This window comes from Drosophila navojoa, chromosome 2 (genome assembly GCF_054131105.1).
Source record: "Drosophila navojoa isolate 15081-1374.11 chromosome 2, UAZ_NAV_1.0, whole genome shotgun sequence".
Classification (NCBI taxonomy): Eukaryota; Metazoa; Arthropoda; class Insecta; order Diptera; family Drosophilidae; genus Drosophila; species Drosophila navojoa.
Genome location: NC_142890.1, coordinates 16,193,474 through 16,216,075, shown reverse-complemented (window position 1 = coordinate 16,216,075; position 22,602 = coordinate 16,193,474). Strand labels below are relative to the sequence as shown.

General features: G+C 40.7%; 1 protein-coding gene across 2 annotated transcripts in view; it reads right to left on the bottom strand.

Moving 5' to 3' along the window:
• Positions 1–2,783: 2,783 nt before the first annotated feature.
• Positions 2,784–22,602, bottom strand: part of Naam (Nicotinamide amidase) — a 34,375-nt gene continuing 14,556 nt past the window's right edge. The window contains exons 1-7 of one of the 2 annotated variants that reach the window (XM_089265142.1): positions 18,421–18,545; positions 18,080–18,269; positions 15,976–16,162; positions 5,530–5,634; positions 4,581–4,715; positions 3,143–3,583; positions 2,784–3,079 (exon numbers count right to left, since the gene is read on the bottom strand). In XM_089265142.1, the coding sequence (XP_089121268.1) occupies positions 2,960–3,079; positions 3,143–3,583; positions 4,581–4,715; positions 5,530–5,634; positions 15,976–16,162; positions 18,080–18,165 (1,074 nt within the window). In that variant the 5' untranslated portion in view covers positions 18,166–18,269; positions 18,421–18,545 and the 3' untranslated portion in view covers positions 2,784–2,959. Of the gene's footprint in view, positions 3,080–3,142; positions 3,584–4,580; positions 4,716–5,529; positions 5,635–15,975; positions 16,163–18,079; positions 18,270–18,420; positions 18,546–22,602 lie in introns of those variants that run through there. The other variant, XM_089265135.1, reaches the window with a different exon arrangement.

Sequence of the window (22,602 nt, the reverse complement as noted above, 5' to 3'; positions counted from 1 at the left end):
CCCTCTCTCTCTCTCTCTCGCTCTCTCTCTCTCCCTCTCTCTCTCTCTCTCTCTCTCTCTTTAGCTTAAAATCCCCCTTTACAAGCAGCTTCTTTGGAATATTTCGCCATGCACGTTCTGCCGCTCTCTTAACTTAAGTCATCAGCGCACTTATACGACAGGCATTAGCTAATCGGTAAACTGCATTAGCACCTAATTGCTGCGCAGCTGCTCGCTTTGGTGCTGTCAGAGTAAACGCGACGGGGCAGTTGTTCAAGCTGATATAGGCAGTTCACCAAAAAGTGCAGCCAAACATGCCCATTTTCCACTCGGGCACTCCCTCCCCTGCCCCGCTCTGCTCCATCCTGCCGCCAGCCACAACAACATGCCGCAAACAATGAAGCTTAGCGCCCAGTTACAAGCTGCAAGTCAAGCAGCTGCCGGGCAAAACAGCAGCTGTTACCACAACTCTCTCACACACACACACATTGTTTATGTGAGCGCGTGCAAAACTCCAACTGCAGCCCATCGAACTCAGTTGCAGGCCAGGGACAAATGTGGCGACGCCTACGTTGAGAAAAATATGCGAAAATTTGCCGAAGCAAACGCGGACTTCCCTTGTCCCATGTCCGGGGCAAAGTTTTTCCCGACTGGCACATGGCCAGCCCATGTGTGTGTGAGTGTGTATGTGTGTGTGTGTGGCTGTGCGTGTTGGGCTGACAATAATCCAAAAGTTTTACAAGCAAAACGAGCGACCATTACATGGGCGGACGGGCAGAAACAGAAACCACTTGCAAGCAATTTTCATCAGCGAATTTTCCTCCTCTTCATTTTGCTTCTATACATACATACATACATATATATATACATAGATATATTTTTTTTTTTGCCATTTTACCAGGCGTAGCCACAGCTGCTGCTGACAGGCAGGACGAGCATTTTGCTTAGTGTCTGACCGCAACTCGCTGCAAATCCTCCACACACTGCAGTCTGCAGAGAAATCTCTGGGCAAACGCATTTAGCATTTGGCTGCAGTGCGGCCCATGTCCACGTCCAGCTCGGCATCCGGGGGCTACAACTTCATTGTCTCCGTCAGGCAAAAGGTAAACGATTCGAGGCCAGCTCGATAAGAAACCAATGCCAGTGCAACCGCAGCCAGCATGCATAGCACTCCCCGGAGCTAAGTCCATTTAGCAGTACTTACCATAAAGCTCAACCAGCTCTGGGCACTGAGCACTACATAGACTGAGAGTCGGCTGCGGGCTGACCTGTGGCCTAAGCGCTGGATAGAACTGCTTACGAGCCTGACTGAGAACAGAAGCAAAAAATAAAGCAAACAAATAGAGAGGAGTAGTCGACCTAGTCTCTACCTTGACCATGAGTTGAGATCGGAATTAAATAGCTGAAGAGCTAGTCACATTCATCTTGACCCACTGTGCTTATGCATATTTTAATTATATAAAAACATTAATAAACACATTTAAAGAAATTATAAAAATAGGTCAAGGCTATAGATCATAATTAGGAATTAATTGAGCAAAGATATAAAACTTTTTACTAAAACTTAAATGTCCAATTCGTATGAATCTAAGGTAAAGCCAACACATTTTAGCAATTTCAAGCATTATAGACTATATTATTCAAATGATATTCAGAGTCATGTCAATCGGCTTCAGGGCTGTTCTATGGAAACAAGGATTTGTCATCCCATATACCCATTTACATTTACAAATGAAAAGAAACAGAAAGAGAATTCTTGAAAGAGAATGCGAAGAAAAAATATGGTTAGAAGTGAAAAATAGCAGTTTACACTTTACACTTGCCACAATGCAGATGTAAATGGGCACGCCCACAGCTCACGCCCACTGGTCAGACGCTTCGGTTACTTTCGCCAGCTGTTAATAAATTTAAAGTTTTGCTTTTACTTTGCTTGGCAAAAAGGAAAACCGGAGCAGAGCGAAATAAAAATTGAATAGACAACTGTGCCAGCAGACGATTCACACACACAGCTGTGTAGGTGTGTGTGTGTGTGTGTGCGTGTGTGTGTGTGTGTAGGAAAGTTTAAACTTTCTTTAAACGCTGCATGAATTGTTTGTCTTGTTTTTTACTATCTCTCTCTCTCTCTCTCTCTCTCTCTCTCTCTCTCTCTCTCTCTCTCTGCGTGTTGTTGTCCAGCTTTCCATTTGCGACGCTAAAAAAACGTTTTACAGTCTGTGCACAAAGTATACGTCCGTGTCTGTGTGTGTTTGCGCTTTTGGCAGGACATTTATTAGCTTTGTTTTGATGTTTTTGCTTATGCAATCTCCAAGCTACATATATCGATAGATGCATTTACCTACAGCTCGACTGAGCGTGGCAAGTAGATGACAGCAAAGCTCATATTTCCCAGACCGACATTTATTGCAGTGAAGCATTTATGCAATTTTCGGAAGCTTCTACTGCTACTGATTGATTTAATAGTTACATTTTGAAGTGAATTGACAATAAAATTCGTTTATTCATTTTCCGTTTATGCATTTTGTTTATTTTATATATTTTATTTTGTCAACATGTCATTTGTAATTGCTTTCTACGTAATATTAACTTGGGGCTTTCAATGGGATTTCACTTGAAACAGGTGCCATATACAACATTTGCCAGAGAGGTGCTAAGAGGGCTAAGAGGCTTTAGTACTTAAGCTGTCAATCTACAGAAACTGTTGGGTAACTATTGGCATTTCCAGGGTATTTAGTACGCTATCAAAAGGCGCTTAAAAACGTTACGAAATTCTACATTTCATTGTTTAGCAAGAGCTGGCCGAGCTGCGTTGAGAAAAGGCACTTGTCAGGTGTTTTGTTTATTGGATTTGAGGGGCAATGCACTAAAGTTAAGTTAACCATATAAACTAGTTGATATCTTGTGAGAGTTCGCAGCAGCTGTTCCTCTTGTGAATGCTTAGCTTGTGCGATGTGTGATGTCTTCGATTTGTGCCTTTAGGTTTTTAGAAGCTGGGCCTGAAGCCGTTGCGCTGCGATAGCACTGAATCGGGACTCTTGAGCTCCATGGCCAGCTTGTAGCCCAGCTCGGGCCGACGATCCCGACCCTCGGCCATTGCCTTGACCTGTGCATGAGCAAAAGTTGATGCAGTTAATCCCATTTTTAGCTGCTCTGTCGCTTCACTCACCTCGTTGCTGTGCACAATGACGCCATCGCTCTTAATCACCTTCTCCTTGGTGTGCTCGATGTCATGGAAGTCGGTGCCGCGGCAGCAGTCGTCTATCAAGACGGTGCGATAGCCAGCGGACAGTGCATCCACAGCCGTTGCGCCCACGCACACATCGTAGGCCAGGCCGCACACGTAGATGTCCGTGGCGCCCTTCATCTTGAGCTGGGCATTCAGCGTGGTGTCCGACAGCTTCTTGTTGTCCCAGAACACCGAGTAGGAGTCCACCTCCGGATTGGTGCCCTTGTACACCTTGATGCCATGATCGACCACCTTCAGATCCTTGTGCAGCTCTGCGCCCCACGAGTCCTGCACACAGTGACGCGGCCACAGGCGCTGCTTCATCGGCGGCGGCCCGGCAAAGATGACCGTATCAAAGACCTTCGCCGAATCGGCATCCAACTGCGAGCATATATGCATTAAATATTGTATATATACATATATATTTATCAGCTGGTATTGCAAATTTTATAATAATAATTTTATAATAATAATCATTAAAGTGAAGCACAGCATAAATATTTTGTGTAAGCAATTAGAATGGGAACTTAATCATTGCAACAATCTTAGTGCATATTAATATAATGAAATTAGCTAATTAGGAATTGAGGGTTAGACTTAATTTACTGCCGTCCATATACAGTTTAATCCGGTTTAAACGATGCTCAAGGGGCTATACTATACTATAACCATATATGTTTGCTCATAAAAGTTTGTCATCACAATAAGCGTACGGTGTAATTGGAGTCGTTATATCCGGATTCTACTTTCGGCGTATTATCTACTCAACCCACATTTTTCAATTCATAATAATATTGTATAAAATTTTCTATTCGTTCAAAACCTCACAATTGTTAGTTTATTTAATTTTTATTATTATTATTTTTTTTTACAGCAATTTTTCATGCTGGCTGTAAAGTTTTCTTTTAATTGAAATGCCTTTGCAATAAATATTTTTGTCATGCTAAGAGAAAATGTATTTAATTCACAAGAAGTTAAAAATATTCTTAAAAATTTTAGCTTATTTCCAATACTGATTAACGAAATATTATTATTTCGATAGTATTTTTTAAAGACAAAATAAAAAATCTATTAAATCATACTTGATTATATATAATTATATTCTAATCTATTTTATAATCTATTCAAATTCCCACCCCTTTAACCTCTTTCATAATCTGAAATATAATATTTAATTATATTTAACTTGTTGAGCCCAAACCCTGTCTTTGTCCTATGAAAACGCTTTTAGGTCTAACAAGCCCTACGTCTTTGACTAACTGATGGTAATTCAAGTTTCAATTTCAATATGTAACGTTCATTTGTTTAACATTAATATGCAAACTGTCATTAACTTGGCAACAATTCAAATATACATATATGTATGGCTCTCACTCACCGCCGACGATTCGTCCATGGGTCGCATTTTGACATTATCAATAAATGAAACATGATCGCTGGGATGCCAGTCTAGGGAGTAGAAGACCGCATCGAAGTCCACCGTGTCCAGCAGCTTGTTGATGGGCTCCAGTATCTGCAAGGAGAGCGGTCATTGGATAAGCTCGCAAGATATACATAAGAGAAGGCGGGGAGGAAGCGCGAGCGAGCGAGCGGTAGATGGAGCGGCCTGTCAGCTGAGCAGTCCATAAAGCGACGACGGAAGTGTGTGTTATTAATTTTGACAAATTTTCATGTTCGAGCGGGGGCAGTAAGTGAAGTGCCGGCCAACACAAGTGCACCACCGAGGCGGACGTACTGCGGTGGGCGGGTGGCCTCGGCTCAGCCAATTGCGGCAGATGGCAGCCAAGAGCTGATGTCGATGCTGCTGCCGGCCGATGCGGCACTTGGTTGGCTTTGCCGCTGACGATGGCATCCGGCGTATGTCGCAGCGCGGATGCGACTTAAGTAAAGCATATCCGCTTCCGCCTATGCACACGCACACAGCCACGGCTACAGCTACAGCTACAGCTATATATAGAGCAACAGTATCATTCGATGGTGGCTGACATGCAGAGTACCGAGCGTCAGGCTCTCTCTCTGTCTCTCTCTCTTTCTCTCTCTCACTTGCCGTCCCTCTCTCGTTGGCGGCAATGACTTTGGCTCATCCTGAGCTTCGCTTGGCTGCCTCCATTTTCATTTCTTGTTACGTTTTATGTCTTTCCGTCGCCGCGTACCTGCCAGCCCCGCACCACCTTGCCGGTGCCCGTCCCGCCTGCGTTTTATCAGCTGAGCTGCTGCCCTATCTGTGGCCACAGCCCACGACTCACAACTGCCAGCTTCAATATTATCTTCGCCTTGGCTTCGTTATATTTTCTTTCTTTTCTCTCTTCACCAACTCCAGGTCTCACCTCGTGTCCTTGCTGCTGTGCACTGCAATTACTTATATCCAAGGAACCACTTATAAAATCATTTTGTACATCAACAATGAGAAACGCGTTCACCGGTCGCACAATCTGCCAAGAGAGTCAAAAAGAGAACGAGATAAGTTATATGGAATTAGAGCGAGCACAACACACGCGAATTTCTGTATTGACATAATTAACGAATGCGAAATACCGTTACTTACTAGATTTACTGAGGTGTCTAGAGAAAAACTTGTTATAAGAGAAATCTTGACTTGAATATATTTTTAAAAATATTTATTTATATTTAGCAAGTCAGTCAATGCAAAGACACGACTCTTAGGACTTGGAAAAATTGATAACGATATATGTGATATGATAATACTCGAATTGGTAATGGGTAATTAATAACTCAGCAATAAATTGCCTGAAAAGAAATGCTGTGGGTCTGCTTCCACTCAATTCACTCAATATTCAAGCAACCGCCTGTTAAATTCCATGACTATTTACCAATACCCCAATCGGATAGAGTATTAAGATGGCAACATGAACAGCCACGAAAAATTGTAAGAAAATTGTATGGGCAAAGTAAGTGAAGCAGACACCACAAAAGACGTCGGGCCAAAGTACATAAGCACAAACATGAAAAGCTACAAAGAAATTTGTATACACGTGCATTAGTGGGTGTAGTCTGTGGGAGTGTGTGTGTGTGTGTGTATGCTCGTGTGTGCGCTGATGAGTTTCTTCATTTTATTCATTTTTTTTCACTGCTGCTGCTGCTCCTCCTTTTTTGTCGCCGCCCATTATAAATGCGTTTTAAATGAAGTAAAAGCCAGTCAAAAAAAAAAAAAAAAAGTAGCTTTCGAAAAAACGCTCGCATGAGAGCAAAGAGCTCGTTAGGTCTGCCATTGCTATCTTGACTGTCAGCCCAGCAGCTGTATAGAGTATAGAGTACAGGAGCTGCGCAGAGCAAAGCATCATCAGTAGCTGCAGCAGCAGGAGCGGGAGCTGCTGCACGATGTTCGTCGTCTAAGCTGATTATGTTCGAGCATATTTAAAATTAGTGAAGCGCTTTTAATTTGTTATTTATGTGCACGCTGATTATGAATGATTATGATCTATGCGCAAACACACACACACAGAGAGAGAGAGAGAGAGAGAGAGAGAGAGAGAGAGAGAGAGAGAGAGAGAGAGACAGACACACACACTTACGCATACGCAATCGAAGCGAGTGCTGAAAATGGGACAGCAATAGAGACTGGGAGGACACTAAGGAGCAACAGCAGGAGCAGCAGGAACCGGAGCAGTGGCACATTAGCGTCAGCACGTTGCAAGCGCCATGCAAATGAGAGACGATTGCGTGACACGTGACTCACGATTAAGGCTGACGTTTTTAATGCTAACACAAATTCGTGCTAATATTATTTATTATTATTGGCATTATTATTCATTCAATATAAATATTATATTATATTCATTCATTCATTCCCTTATCTATGCAGATATTTCTTTTCTCGTATATGTCTTCATATAATATTTTATATTTATATTTATTTACATTTTCTCTATTAATTTCAACTTAAAATTTGATTTCTTGATTTATTCCAAATATAATTCTTGAATAAATCTTAGGGAGAGTTGTCCACAGTTTTAGTTACTCGCAATTGATTTGTCTTGGAGAATGTTTTATTGAATGCTAAATGCTCATCTCAGCTTGGCCATCTCTAGATATCTGTTATTTACCGCTTGTTGTTGCCAGCTTTGATTTGTGTTGCTGCTGCAACTGTTGGCACAGCGTTTAAAATATGTCATCCAGCTAAATGCTTTAAAGCGGCCAACGTGAGTTGCAGCCGCAGCCGTAGCCGTAGACGTAACCGTAGTCGTAGCCATAGATGTAGCCGCAGCCGCAATAGCAGCAGCAGCAGCAGCAGCAGGTGGCACGCAAATGAAGCTGTGTGACTTAATAGGAGCAGAAGGAAGGAGTGAGCGAGAGAGACTGAGTGAGAGAGAGAGAGAGAGGGGGCCTCCACGCTGAAAGGTTAGCTTGCTGCTGCTGCTGCTGGTGCGGGGCAGACAGCGCTTAAGCAGTTGATGATTTATCGCCTGTTGCCAGTGGCTGTGGCCCTGCCAGTGGTTGGCATTAGTGCCTCTGCAAACATGGCGGCGGTGCAGCGGTGCAACGATGCAGCGGTGCTCGGGAGCCGCATAGTTGCGGAAGTGATTTACATTTCGCATGTCGGGCATGCGACGTATTTTGAGCATAGTTTTCGGTTAGCATACTTAGAGATAATGGCCGGATAAAGGTAGTTAATGTATCAATTTGCTGCCACATCTCTCTCCCTCTCTCTCTCTCTCTCACTCTTACTCTCTTTCTCTCTATGTGTGCGTGTGTGGGTGAGCTATTCCTGGAACGAACATACATCACGCTGGGAATTAAATGTGCTCTAACTGGCTTAGCAGCCCATAAGCGGATCAAAATCGAGCTGCTTCGCAAGGTATTAAATGGCTTAAAATAGAAATGTCAACGTAATATACGCCAATCATATTGATTTCGTTTGGGTATCCATGGAGCTTAATAACAAATTATTTGGCTATCATTTTGTAATTGTGTTTTATAAATTGTATTACAACTAGTTCTAATATGTAAAATTTAAATTGCAATAATAATATTAGTGGAAAGGGAATATTACAATATATTAAATTTATACAATTTATTTTTTTAATTTATTCAAATATTTCTTATCTGCATTTCACATTTCTCATTCAATTTCATCAATTAATTGTACATAGTGGATCAACCTGTCAGAGTTTCCACAGCTGACCCCAAAATTGAGCGTCCATCAATTTTGGTTCACAATTTGAGCATGAATTTCACTCGCTCACCTCAACTGAGGCTGTCGCCACAAGAAATCAGAGAAGCAGCATCCAATTATGAACCATTTGACGCAGCTGTTGCTGTTGCTGACGAGCCTCAATCCAGCAGCAGCCGTCCCCCACCCTCGCCCACTCGCCCACGCCCTCGCTCTTGGAATGCCAAAGTAAGTTGGCAAATTAACACGCACCTCATCCCGCTCCTTGGCGCTGGCTAATGCAAACAACTGACCCTTGGCCCGAGCACTTATTGTTATGGCAGCCCACCTGCCACCCTCCCCCACCCTAGCTCCCAGGCGGCCCCTTCCCGCCTGTTGCTACAGTTTAATTTAAAGTTGAAACTATGAATGTTTGATTAAAGTGCCAAGAAACGCTCAGAGCAGGAGTGGAACAACCAGGGACAACCAGGGACCAGGGAGTAGGGCCCAGGGCAGGCTGAAATCCTGTTCATTCATTTGGCTGGCAAATATGTTACGGCTAAATTAATTATTGAGCATTGGAGTGCGGTACCCACAGACATGTTGTGGATGTGACACCCCACACAATTGGATGCCTTTGCCGTGTGCCTGGGTATTGTGGTCTATCTCTCTCTGTGTGTGTGTGTGTGCGGCCAAGACAAGGCACCTTTTGGTAACCACAGCAAATCTTAAATTCAAATTACACTTCAGCCCGATTCTGTCAGAGTTGGCAACAAAAGAAACAAGTTATAGAAATAACTTTGCCACACCTAGCGCTCATTCTCTCTCTCTCTCTATCTCTCTCTGTCTCTGCCGCTGTCAATCTCTCTCACTCTATTGCTCCCTCTCTCGCTTTAGCTGACATGTGTGGCTGGCGTAAGTTTCAGTCTTTTGGCTGCTGCCATGCAACATTTCGAGTCAATTTCAGTGCTGAATAAATTTCAAAATCCGTAAAACCCAAAGAGCTGAGCTCTTTTTGCCTTTAGTTGAGAACTGCTGCCGCTGCTGCTCCTCACGAGCCGCAGACAAAACTGTCAAAGTGTATGTGTGGGTGTGTGTGCGTTTGTGTCTGTGTGTGCCAAAAAAGTTGCCAGGCTAAACGAATAAGTACGGCAAATGGTGACGTCGACAGACATCCAGGACGAGGCGAAGGCGCACGAATCGAATGAAATTCAACGTGATATTGAAGTATGTGCCAAAAGGGAAACGTGCCCACCCGCACTCACATACCCAGACATACCCTTACACACACACACACACACACACACACACACACACACACACACACTCACTCACACATACAGATGTATGGGTTTGAGGCAGGTGCTAAAGCAATTTCCGTTTTGAAATTGTTGCATAAGTTGGCGGCTCTGGCAGTTCGGGGCTGGGCCTGCCATTTGGCACATACTTCACTCGCGCGCTTTCGCCCTTTCTATATATAATGTATATATAACTTTCTTTTTTTTTTTTTTCTTTTTTGGCTACTCCTCAACATAGGCTAGACAGCACCCGAAACATTGTCGCTGACAGTTTGTGGGTTTTCGCTCTGTGTCTGTGTGTGCGTGTGTCTGTGTGTGTGTGTGTGCGTGTTGCAGGCAACAAAATTACATTATACAATTTATGCGGCTGACTGGGACCAGAAATTGTTTGGCCAACTCCCTGACGAGCATCTAGCGCAAACTAACTATAAATAAGCTAGACGCTTCAACGGGAAAAACGTCTGCAAAACTTTGACACATTTGCAGGCATCAGAAAAAAATAAAATAAAATAATAATAATAAATAAATAAATAAACAAATAAATGCTGATGTGCCAATAAGCGGCTTAAGAGAGTAAAAGTTTTGCACAAATTATTCCAATAATCTGCGAGACTTGCAAAAAACATTTTCATTTTTAGTGTTTTAGTCTCAACCAAAGGATTTCGATATCAGATAATATTTGTAAATCGAAAATATATTAATATGGCGTGTGTGTATGCCTTCAATAAACAAAACAATTTAAGTAGAAAAGTCTTTAATTATTTGATAAAGAATGTTATATAGTAATCTCAATAGTATTAGGCTTAAAAATTAATTTTATCTACCAATAATTTATTTTTATATATTGCTTTTACTTCTTTCATACATCTTCGATTTTTATATTTTATTTATTTATTTTGAAGTTTTATAAGTAGGAGAAATATTTATATATTTAACTTTTATATTTTTATTTACAATTCGGGAATTTAATTATTTATTATTTATTTTATTCATTTATTATTTACTGCATTTAACTGCATTAGAGCACAAATTCAAGTTCAGAGCGGTTCAGAGCAATTGCAATATAAATTTTTATCCTTCAGTGTTGTGCTAAAAGAAGAAGAGAATCGCCTCGACCAAGCGAAATAATCATAGCACTGCAGAAAACATTAGCAGACAGCGAGAGGCAGACAAAGAGGGAGACAGAGAGAGAGAGAGAGCAAAGATAAAACACAGTTGCAAGACACACTTACAGCACAAAGGCAGAGGAGATAAGACACAATTGCGACTCGCTGCTCTAATTAAATAGTGAACAAATAAAATTGAGTCGGAAAAAGCTACTGAGAATGCATTTATGCTCGACTTTCTACTCAAATACATACAGAGATATTTTATAAGTAATTGGCAAACATTCATATACATATATACATATATTTATATTTAATTGTTTGCAGAACATGAAAACCGCTTTGTTTCACTTCTGCACTTGTGCTCTTTTTACCCAAGTTATATATAATTTATAGCTTACTATCAACGTGGCTGTCTCTCACTCACTCACTCTCTCGCCCTCTCTCCTGCTGATTTAATGATGCCTACTACCGGAAAGCTTTTTCTATTGGAAAAGCATTTTTCATGTCAGACAACTGGCCAATCCAATTAAACAAAAACTGCCCAACTGCCAACAGTTTTCTCACTCTTGCGCCTCTAAATCAACTGTTTCGCTTTCTTCTCTCTCTCTCGCTCTCTCTCTCTCTCTCTCTCTCTCTCTCTCTCGCAGCTGGTGCTTTTTGTATGTTATAAGTCATTAACTTTCTAAATAATCGCCGCAGCGTGTCAACTTTGGTCGTTAAACTTTCATCAGTCGAGGACGTAACGGTAACTGCTGGGATGCTGGATTGAGGATTGGGAATCCCAAAAAAAAAGAGTGTGATAGAGAGAAAGAGGGAGCAAAGACAGAGAGAGAGATGAGAAAAAATTAAGCTCTCTGGACACGCGACAACGTCGCAAAAACCGGAGCAAAATTTATAGCAAGATATTATTTTCCGCTCGATGAGCAGACAAGTCGTAGGGCGACTTTTGGCACTCTCTGTGCCAGAGCCCTGCCCGCCTCCATCTGGAACCTGTGGCCGTGTTTCTCGGTGTCGGTGCGTAACTGAGCACGAAAATAAAAAATAAAAAAAAATACTGCGGCACATTGTGCCATAAATGAAGACATTATAAACGATGCTGCAGCACGACCCACCTCAACCACCCGAGACCACGCTCAATCTGACTGTGTGTGTGTGTGTGTGTGTGTGTGGGTGGTGGTATATGTGCGAGTGTGCGTGGGTATGTGTGTAAGTAAGTGAGCCCAAGATTAACGGTAGACATTGTAAGACACTTAAAGCTGTTGAAGATTTTTGAGTCGCTTTGTGGTTGGGGGTTCAATGAACTATATGATGACGCGCCTCATATGATATATTACAGCTTCCCAAATGTGCCAGCGAGCGCACATAGCCTAGAAATATATACCCATATATATATGTATGTATTTATATACATATATATGTGTGTGTGTGGGTTTCCGTTGGCAATTTACGATGCCTCGGGCTAAGAGCAGGTGGTGGCCGGGCAATAAATGTATTATATGAAGATAAAACTGTTTGAGGAAATGGCATACACACATAAACTGAAACAGCCAGCAGCTGCCTCTCTAGGTGATTCTCAGTATTATCAACTGCTATGTTGTAGCCCCTAAAACATTTATAGCTCGCAAATGACTAAACAAAGACTAAAGGTCAGTTAAATGTATACGAAAATATTATAAATATTTGGGTATTATATTATAGAGTTCTCTTGTTTTTAGTAGCAGTAGTGTTACTATATAAACTCTACTCATTAAACTCTTAATGACATCTTCAACATATTAAGTTTCTTATCCTGCAGAATCTTTGTGACATACTCTCTTAGATAATTAATTCTATGATACTTATTTAGTCCACAAAATTTTGCTGAATATTTTCAAGTTCTTTTAACTTTGCGGATGGAATTCTTGAAGTTTCAAATGCAATTTCGGCTTGTCAATTAATTAATCTGGTACAATGCAAAAGCCGCAATCTGCCCGCTTCCTTGCCGGCAGCCGCAGCCCTTTGTGCCACGCCCTTGCGTTGCCTTCGATTCCAGCACTTAAACTTTCAGTGGAAAAGGTCATTTTCGTGCACTTTGTCCCTCATCAAGGGCGCTGCTTGGCTGCCTCTTGCGGCGAGTGCTTGCTGGAGACCGCAGCATTTAACGCTTGAAAGGACAGCGCCAGGACTGTTACGCACAAACAGGCAAGACACACACACACACACGCACACACTAGGCACACCTTTTGTGCAATTGGTTAAAAAGCATTTTATGCGCATTTAGGCCCATAAATTACGCATTTCACAATGAAATAATCAAAATGTAAACGCAGTTGCATTGAATTTGCTGAAATATCTGCTGCCCCTCTTCTCCCCTGTGTTCGTCCCTTTGCCCCATCCCTGGCCTGGCTTGCTTTGAGTTGATTGTTTTTGGCCACGGCGGGCGGGAATGAATGCCAGTCACATTATTTCCATAAATTTGCGTTCGTTTCCGTTTCCGGCGCACTTCAAACGTTTACGCGCTTTATAACCAGCTGGACGCAGTCACACGCACACTCGCCGAATAACTGTAAAACGTACCTCAAAGCCGCGAAATATATTTGCCAATGATTTACGGCCGCTAAACGTTCTATTTATGTGTTTATGTCATTTAAATGGGCCTGCCGCAAGTTTTGGTCCTGTCTAAGTTTTTGCCGGTCTCGTCCAACATTTGATTTGTTTATTATGCAAATTTCGCACTTGCCAATTGTTGTTTTTATTTTCATTTTGCATTACTTTCGTTCTATTATACCCCCCCCTCTCACTCACTCCCTTCGCGTCTGGGCGCAAACATTAAACTGCAAATTACCATTTATGCAATTCATGCGGAAATACAAACAAAAGTCAATTTTATGGGGCGAAATTGTTGTTGCTCTCGGCGTTGTTGTTGTCATTTACTTTTCTTCTGTTTTTTTATTTTTTATTTTTGGCAAGCCCACAATATACGGCTGCCAAAGGAAGCAGAGTGGGTGGGGCTTTCATTTTTTAAGTGTTCCCTTTATTATTATATCAGCTGCCGGGACAATTTTTTTTTTTTATATGCGTTAATAAATTTTTATGCAATATTACACAATTTGGCTGGGACGAGAGGGTGGCGAAATCATCATCGTTTAAATGGCATATCAAAAATGAAATTATTTTTGTGAAATAATTTGTCGCGTGACAAACGAGGACAGCGCTCAACAGGCAGGCAGCCACACAGCCAGACAGGCAGCCAAGCGACCGGGACAGACCAGGCCAGGCCAGCCAGACAATGCGTGCCACCTACCATGCGTATACGTAATATTCTGCCAGCAAACTAATGCAAGCGGAAAGTATAGCGAGCAGAGAGTTTGCCCGAAGAGCAGTTCACCTAAAGATGTTGACTTCTCAAAATTGCGGAAAACTTTGATGCATAAATTAAAGCAATTTTCCAAAGCAAGTTTTAAAAGTTTTCTTTATAAAATTAGGCGAAAATTCAACCCAACATATTCATGAACAAATTTTATCATTTTTCTAGCGTTATGGCTAATTTCCCAAGGGATTTCCAGAATCTCTGCAGTTTGAAAAATAAATAATATGCAAAAATAACAAGACATATGTGGGAAGATTTAATGAAGAGTGTGGGAATACAAACTCCTTTCATTGCTCTGAGGAAAATTTAAGTTGATAAAATATAATATTATGAGAAAAATTTAAGCTGATAAGATAATATTTGGTATAGCGACTGCAAGGCTTTCATTTGCACTGATTCATTTCTATATCATATCTTATCGGAAATTAAAAATCTCTAGGTAGGGAATTCCTTTCAAACGTCAACCGAAGAGTTTCCGAGTTTCCGCTTCACGTGGAACTTCTATATATGTACACATATAAATATATATATGCATATATTTACGCAGCTTTTTTACGTAACTGAATATATATAAATATAATTTGCATACTAGTACATAAAAACTTTTCGTCACTCTGCATTTTGGCTGGAATTCAAATTAAATTGTCATTTATATTAAAAGTACATTAACCCACAATATTACCACCGAAAGCAAAAACTTTTGTTTTGCGTACATTTCAAAATACCAAAAATTAAAATAATAAAAAAAAAATATATATATATATATAAATATATAGTCTGTGCCAATTGTTTGTGCTAACTTAAATCGTAATTTCTGACTTAATTTCAGGACTGTGATTTACTTCATGATGTATGAAGTGCAGAGCTCTTGGAGACTTTTGAGGAGCTTTAAAGGGCCACAACATTTTCACATCACGTACGCAACTTTACGACAGCCACTGTGGCCAAAAATGTAAAGAGCAAACGCTAAAGGAAATTTAGAAGAAGGCAGGCAGCAAATAAAGTCGCCAAGCCGTAGACAACAATAAAATTATTCGAAATATATACATATATATATATTTCCTTTGCTTCTGATATTTTAATATGCGGGCAATGCCACTCGAGGAGCCAGGAGCCAGCTAACCAAATGAATGCAGCTCCGCTTCGCATTTGCTGTGCCATTTTATTTGTCACGCGTTTTTATCACTTTGCGTGGAGCGAGTAAAGGCAGCGTATGTGTGAGTGTACAAATATATATATGTATGTGTGTGTGTGTGTGCGTGCGTGTGTGGTCCCAGCATCAGATTATCACATTTGCATACGCCGCTGTTGCTTCGTGACAGGACAGTGCGATGATGATGACGATGACGACGGCAAGGGATATGATATAGGAGTTTCAGTTAAGGGTGTCCTTGTATCTGTGTGTGTGTGTGTGTGTGTTGAAAGGCATATAACCTCATATGCAGACAGAACCAACCTGATGTGTGACATTTGCTGTAAGCGACATTTTACCGTCCAACATGGACTGATCAGGATTGAATTACACCCACAATCCGGGAGTCGGTCACTTTGATTGCAAACGCTGCGAATGGATGCGAATTTCGACTCGCCTAGTGTGTGTGTGTGTGTGTGTGTGGGGGTGTCTGTCTGTGCGCGTGCGTGTGTCTGTTTGGGTTTTTATGACGCAACTTCCGCGCAGCAAAACGTTGACAAATATTTTATTATCACATTTTATGATTTTATGAGTCCCCGGATATGAATCACTGAGTGGTGAGACGTTCGCCACACCGACTTCCCACACACACACACACAGACACAATCACACACTATCACGTAGACACATAACAGTGGATGATGGGCTTAAGCACACAAACACACACACACAATCATACATACATACACACACAAATAGCGAAAGCTTTGCTTACCGTTTTTATCCATTGATTCCAGCAAAATTTAAACTCCTCCCTATCGATAAAGCCATCGCCGTTCTTATCAAAGACAGCGAATATTTGCTCGAGGCGTTCGTGTGGCACATCGTAGATGTGACCCTTGTCATTACGGAACAGAGCACGGCAGATTAGCGTAAACTCAGCCAGACTCAGACGGTCATCGCTACGTGGGGGAGTCGAGTTCCAGCGCAGGTGAATCAGGCATGAAAATAAACGAGAGCACAAGTTAGAGGCGGCTGCCAGATGGAAAATAAATTCAAGTTAGTTTCTAGTAACAAAATCAGATGAGAGCACATTGAGTCAGGCCGTGTTTAGTGGAGGGGCGAGCGCAGGTTCTCTGATGTTTCTATAAGCCTGCTGCTAGTTGCCACTTGGGGTTGTTTGTCATTGTAGCCGGTAGCTGTCAGTTGGTAGCTGAGCTTTAAGTTCCATACAGATTTCACTTATTTATAGCACAGTTTTTGGGGCGCGCCCTCGGCAACAGCAGCTGCTTTCAATTTGTTTTGCGTTTAATTAAGGTAAAATTAATGCGATTACGTTTATTGATTTGCGCTTAAAATGAATGGCGCCATAAAACTGTTGAAAATGTCAATTAGAATTAATTTATGCAACATTTGCATACATTTTTTATTCAACTTTTGCGTACATAAATTAACTTAGATTTCGCCCTCAAATGAATCGAGCGATTTTATTTATTTTCTTCTCTCATTGTTGTTGTTGTTTTCTTTTTTTTTTCATAATTAATAATTAATACCTGTCACGGCCCTTGTTGATGCTGGTAATTCACTTGATTTTATTTATTTATTTTCATGATTCACAATTTTCCAGTTTGCTTTCTTTTTTTCAAGAATTAATATTGATCAGGGCCAAACAGGCACTTAATAATATATATAATATAATATCAGCGCGTATACAGATCCAGATTTTAATCGTCCTCACCATTTTTTATATATTTTTATGTACATTTTAGCATCACTAATTGAATAAAAATTTGTTGTCTGGGAACAGTTTTGGATGCTGTGTATTTTCAATTATCATTAAATGTATACGTAAGGAATGCAAACATTGAATATTGAATGTAAATAAATACTCCTGCAGAGTTTCGCTTAATTAATTCAAACACAATATGCCCATTTCGCACTCGGCGTGGTCCACAGGGTGTACAAAGAGAATTATTGTTAAGAAAAATATTGCATGTGCTTATCACAATTAATAATATTTCAGAACTTTATGCAATTTGATGCAATTTAACTGTTTATTTTTAAGTTAATTAAAGTGCATTAAATAATTATTCGAATGCTTTCACAGGCAGCACGCGAATTGTAATATATTATTAATTAAATTAGTCAATGCATTTGTAAAATGTGTTGAGCCATTTTCCAATGTGTGTTCTGCATTCACATTATTGATGTATTTTATTTAAATTTATTTTTTTCTTTTTTATTAGATTTTCAGTATTTTTTTTTTTTTTTTTTTTTTAATTATATATTTTTTCTATTTTTTATTTAGGTTTTGTTTACCCATCTGACTGTTTGAATTTATATTATGAATGTATTTTATTTATTTGATTTTAGTTTATATACATTTTTGTATAAATGTATATTATTCCTTTTTTTTAATTTTCAATATTTTTAAAATTTTATAACTTGTTTATTATTTTATTTTATTTTATTTTTACGTTTCGTTTGTCCGTCTGGCTGTTTGAATTTATATTATGGATGTATTTTACTTAACTGAGTTTAGTTTATATACATTTTTGTAAAAATGTATAATTTTCTTTTTTTTTTTAGATATCAGTATTTTTTTTTTTAATATTTTAACTTGTTTATTATTTTGTTTTATTTTATTTTTACGTTTTGTTTTATTTTGATTTATGTATTTTTATTTTTACGTTTTGTTTATCCGTCTGTCTATTTAAATTTATATCATGGATGTTTTTAGTTAATATTCTGTTTGGTATAAATTAATATATATATTTTTTTATTTATAGTATTTTTTGTAATTTGATAATTTGTTTATTATTTGTTGATTTTTGTGCTTTTCGTTTGTCCGTCTGTCCGTCTGTCTGTTTGATACGCACCCATCCTTGTCGAATGCCGTGAAGCAGGCGTCCATTGCTGAACCGTTCGAATCGTCGATGACAATTGGCGGTGTTGGTGAATCCATAACTGTGACAACGTTGCTAACGTGTCCAAGCAGCAAACAACTAGAGCGCTCGACGTGCGGCTCCTCTGAACTTGCCACTTAATGAAGCACGGAGACGAAGCCAACTGAAAGTTAAAGTGAAACCATCAATAGTAACGCTAGTAAACACACACTCTCTCTCATGCACACACACACACACATGTGCCACACCCACTGCCCAGTGCCGTTAAGACTGGCATCGGGTGGATGAGTTGGCCTGGTGGTTACCCGGCTTACCCGCTCAGTTTGGACGCCCGCCAGTTACTGAGCCACCGGCCGAGGCCCGTTCCGATACTCGCCTTGCAATAGATTTATCGAATAAACAAAACAACGCCCGCACCACCCGCACCACTTGCACCGCAAGCATTGTCATGACGACGACGTCATCTTGTGGTTTATTTTATTTATTTCATTTCACGCCCCACCCATTGCCGGAGCCAGCCGAGCGAGAGCGGCTTTTGTGGCTGCGCCCGCAGCGATTACCTGGCGGCCTTTTTCCTAATCAAAAACTGCGCATTGTGTAAGCCTTTAGTGAACGTTGTTGTTGCTGTTGCTTTTGTTGTGAAAATGTGAAAACGCCTTTGCAGCAGTTGCCACAACAAAATGCCAAAAGCTGCACCAAAGTTTCCAACTCGTAACCATCAAAACAAGAAAAAATAAAAAAAATAACAAGAAATGCGGGTGAATCCACTGCAATTGCGAATCGCGATGTATGCGAATGGCGGAGGCGATTTTAAACGCGTCGAAAGTACAGTTGCGCACACACACATCATATGTGTGAGTGTGTGTGTGTGTGTGTTTTTTTTTTTTTTTTTTTTTTTTTGCCTGGCTTTTGATTGGCATATGTTCCTTTTGCTTTGTTAAAAGGAAAGGAAATTTTCGTAGAGGACTCCACTCCACGACGAGTTTAAATCAAGCTCTAACTAACAAGGCCAATTGTTGACATTTTGAGGGTCTTTCAGCCACTACTACTACTTCTTCCCCAACTTCTCATATCGCCTGTGAGGAATGACAATGAGCATTTTGTTAGCTAACAACTTGGCAATTATTAACTGTATGTAGCTCGTTATTTAGCTACGCGGAATTTGAGGGAGCTCTTTAATTCCGGGTACGGGTTTCTTAATAATGAAGAGGGATGAGAAGTTTCATTGCCATAACCGTACGGAGTCGTTATAACCGGATTCTACTGTAGCTTTTAGGCTAAAAACTAACGATAACGAGAAAGATAATGACAATTATATTGAGAAAAATAAAGTATTTTTATTTATTTATTTTTTTATTTTTTTTAATAATAATGATAATAATTAATGATAATGACAATAATAATAAGAGCAATGTGATTATCAATTTTTATTCAAAAATAAATATAAATAATGTCCCATTCAGTCTAGCGTTTTGACTCTAACCTGAGCCTCAGCTAGAGGCAGCGTAATCCTTCACTCTGCTGCCAGCTCCCCCGTTAACAAGTGGGATTTGTGGTCCGCAATCGCCGGGAGCTCGGCAGCCAGAACCAAAGTGTATAAGCCATAAAGCCATAGATTTCCATTTAACTTAAAGTCGCCGCAAAGCAGCAGCAGGCATAGCAGGCCGGCTCTAAGCCGAGCATTGTGCATGTTGTGCCGACATATACGGGCTAATGCGCAGCGAGCAATAAATTTAAATTTATATGGATGTTTACTTAATATTAAAGATTTATGCACAATATGTGGACACAGCGACTGCAGCAGTCATTCACATGAGAATATATACGAATGTATATATATAAATATACATATATATATATATATATATGAATAGAGGTAGAAAAGGTCTAATAAAATAAAAATATGGCACAGCAAATGTGACCGGCAATGGAGCCTGGTCATGATTTATGCCAACGCATAGAAACCAATCCCTGACCTATGTGCCCAAGACCCCTTCCACATCCCTGTCCCCCTCCCCCCTCACAGCGCCCACTGCTGATGCTAGCCGCATGAATCAGCAGTAAAAATCTGTAAAGGCCCAGCAGCCACATAAAAACCATAAATGATTACTCAGTTAAGAGTCTTCGCTCCACTCTCTGGCTTTTGTACTTTAATATACTGGAAACTTGGCCGCAGATAAACAAATAACAAATAACAAACAATTTTAAGGGCGGCTTGTGCATGTGTGTGTGTGTGTGTGTGTGTGTGTGAGTGTGTGTTCGCCTTGTGCTACAATAAAAATGCGCATAATTTGCGCTGAGCTAAACAAAAGTTTTGCCCAAATAAACTTAAGTACAACTCCCCAAGGTAATGGCTGGATGCGGGGTAGGGAGGGGAGGCAGGGATTGAGTTTCCAGGCGCCACAACACTAATTGAAAACTATTTTTAGGCAATGGCCCGCAGTGCCCGGGCGGGGGGGGGTGGGGGTTAATATGTAAATGGAGGATAACGCGAAATGCGCAAAACTTTTGCTGCCAAAACAATTTACGCGGCATTAAGCAAAACGCAAACGCAAACGCAAACGCAAACTCAAATGCTCACCTTACCAGGCCCTCAACAACGCCAGCACATATTTATTTATATACACATATATTTTTTTTTTTTTGTGCTCTTTCGGGCGGAGCTTCCAATTGTTTTCGATTAAAGTTGTCGACGTCAAAGTCATTGACTAAATAAAAAGCATCATAAAAGTGAAAGCATTTAGCCCCAACTCTGATTCGTCATTGCCCCTCACACTTGGCCTCGCCCGCATCAAACGGCAAAAAACTTTGACAATTTTGGCAAATAATGAAGCCCGCACGTGTCGAAATTGTTTGCTCCAGGTGAGACAGTCGAAAGGTGAGACCCGAGTTGGCACCCAGGATGAACTTAATCCTGACTGCTTGACTGTGACTGAGGCTCCAAACTTTGATGGAATAAGAAACCTGAAAGACACTTTAAGCTTCAACTTTCCACCAATCATTGCAGTGCGGAGCCATGCGCATTATGAAAATTACAAAAAAAAAATTTAGAATGCGTGAAACTTGAGATGAGAAGTTGAAGTTGCCGCCCTGAAACTGAAACTGAATGTGAAAAGGCTTATTGGAGTTATTTTCAAGCATGTGTAAAACTTGCAGTACCTCAAGAGTTTTCAAGGTAGATAAGCTTTATAATCTTATGAGATTATATTACAAATTTAATTTAAATTGAAGCAAAACTAAATTCAAAGCGAATTTTTGTTAGAAATCTTAAGCCAAGCTTCGACAGACTTGAGTCAGAATCTTGGCAAATCTTAACAAAGCTTTCGCAGCTTAAATCAATGCAAATAGCTTCAAGTGCCAAGGAGCGGAGCACGAACCAACTATTTACATGGCAAACTGAAATCAACGCAAATGAGTTTCAGAAACTAGCCCCAAACGCCATTTATTTCCTTTCCTTTATGTAATCACTCCAAGCGGCGTGTCATCGAGTCAGCCATAAACAAAAATCATGGCTGCGAATCTTTTGAAGAATTTTAGTGGTTCTTCATCAAGGCTGTCGCAAAAGCTCTAACTCACAGAAGGCGAAGCGGAAGGCGGCAGGCGGGAGGCGGAAGGCGGACAGCTAAGCGCTGATGGTTGAACGCCAAACGTTGAACGTTGAACGTTGAACGCTGAACGCTGAGCGGTGAACGGTGAAAACTGAAGGCTGAAGGCTAAAGTCTGAAGGCTGATGGGCTGAAGCCTGAAAGTCTTGCATAATTTGCCAGTTGGGGCACTGAAAAGTAAATTACCGCCTAAGACTTCCTGCTCAGCTGGATGGGGCCGCGTCAAAAGTGGCTTGTCAAGCCGGTGGGATCAGCTAATAAACCACGCAATGCACGCGGCCCCACTAGCTACGGCAGGGGGAGAGGGGGGCTAAGGTGGCGGCAGCACGAACTGGCGCAGGAGCTGGAGCAGAAGCAGGAAACATCCGTCAAGTGGCACGGCGCATTTAAAAGCAAACGCCCCGAGGTCGTGCCACAGTTTTGTTAGGCTGTGTAGACTGATGGGGCGCAGCGAGGGCGAGGGGGCGTAGCGAAGCCAGCCATCAATTGAATTGCCAAAAAATTTAGCAGCTTCTGTTGAAGCAGCGCCCCCACCAGCTGCCTATAAAAGCCTTTCAATTTTTTCACTTCTTATACGGTAGATGTGGGCGTAACGAACTGTTCAGCAAGTTTGTGGCATATACATATATAAAATATATAGATATATATATATGTATATGATATAGATAAGCTATGTCTCAAGCCTCTCAGCTTAGGCGGTGCAAAAGAGAGAGAGAATGAGAAAGATAGAGGGATATATAAAATGTTAGGCGATAAGAATGAAACGTCTTCTCCTATATGTGGGAGAATGTTTCTATGAAATATTATTTAGGATCGATCAAGTTTATTGCTTAACGTATGCTCTCTGAGTGCTCGATGTGTATTACATAATCTAGCATAACAAAATCGTAT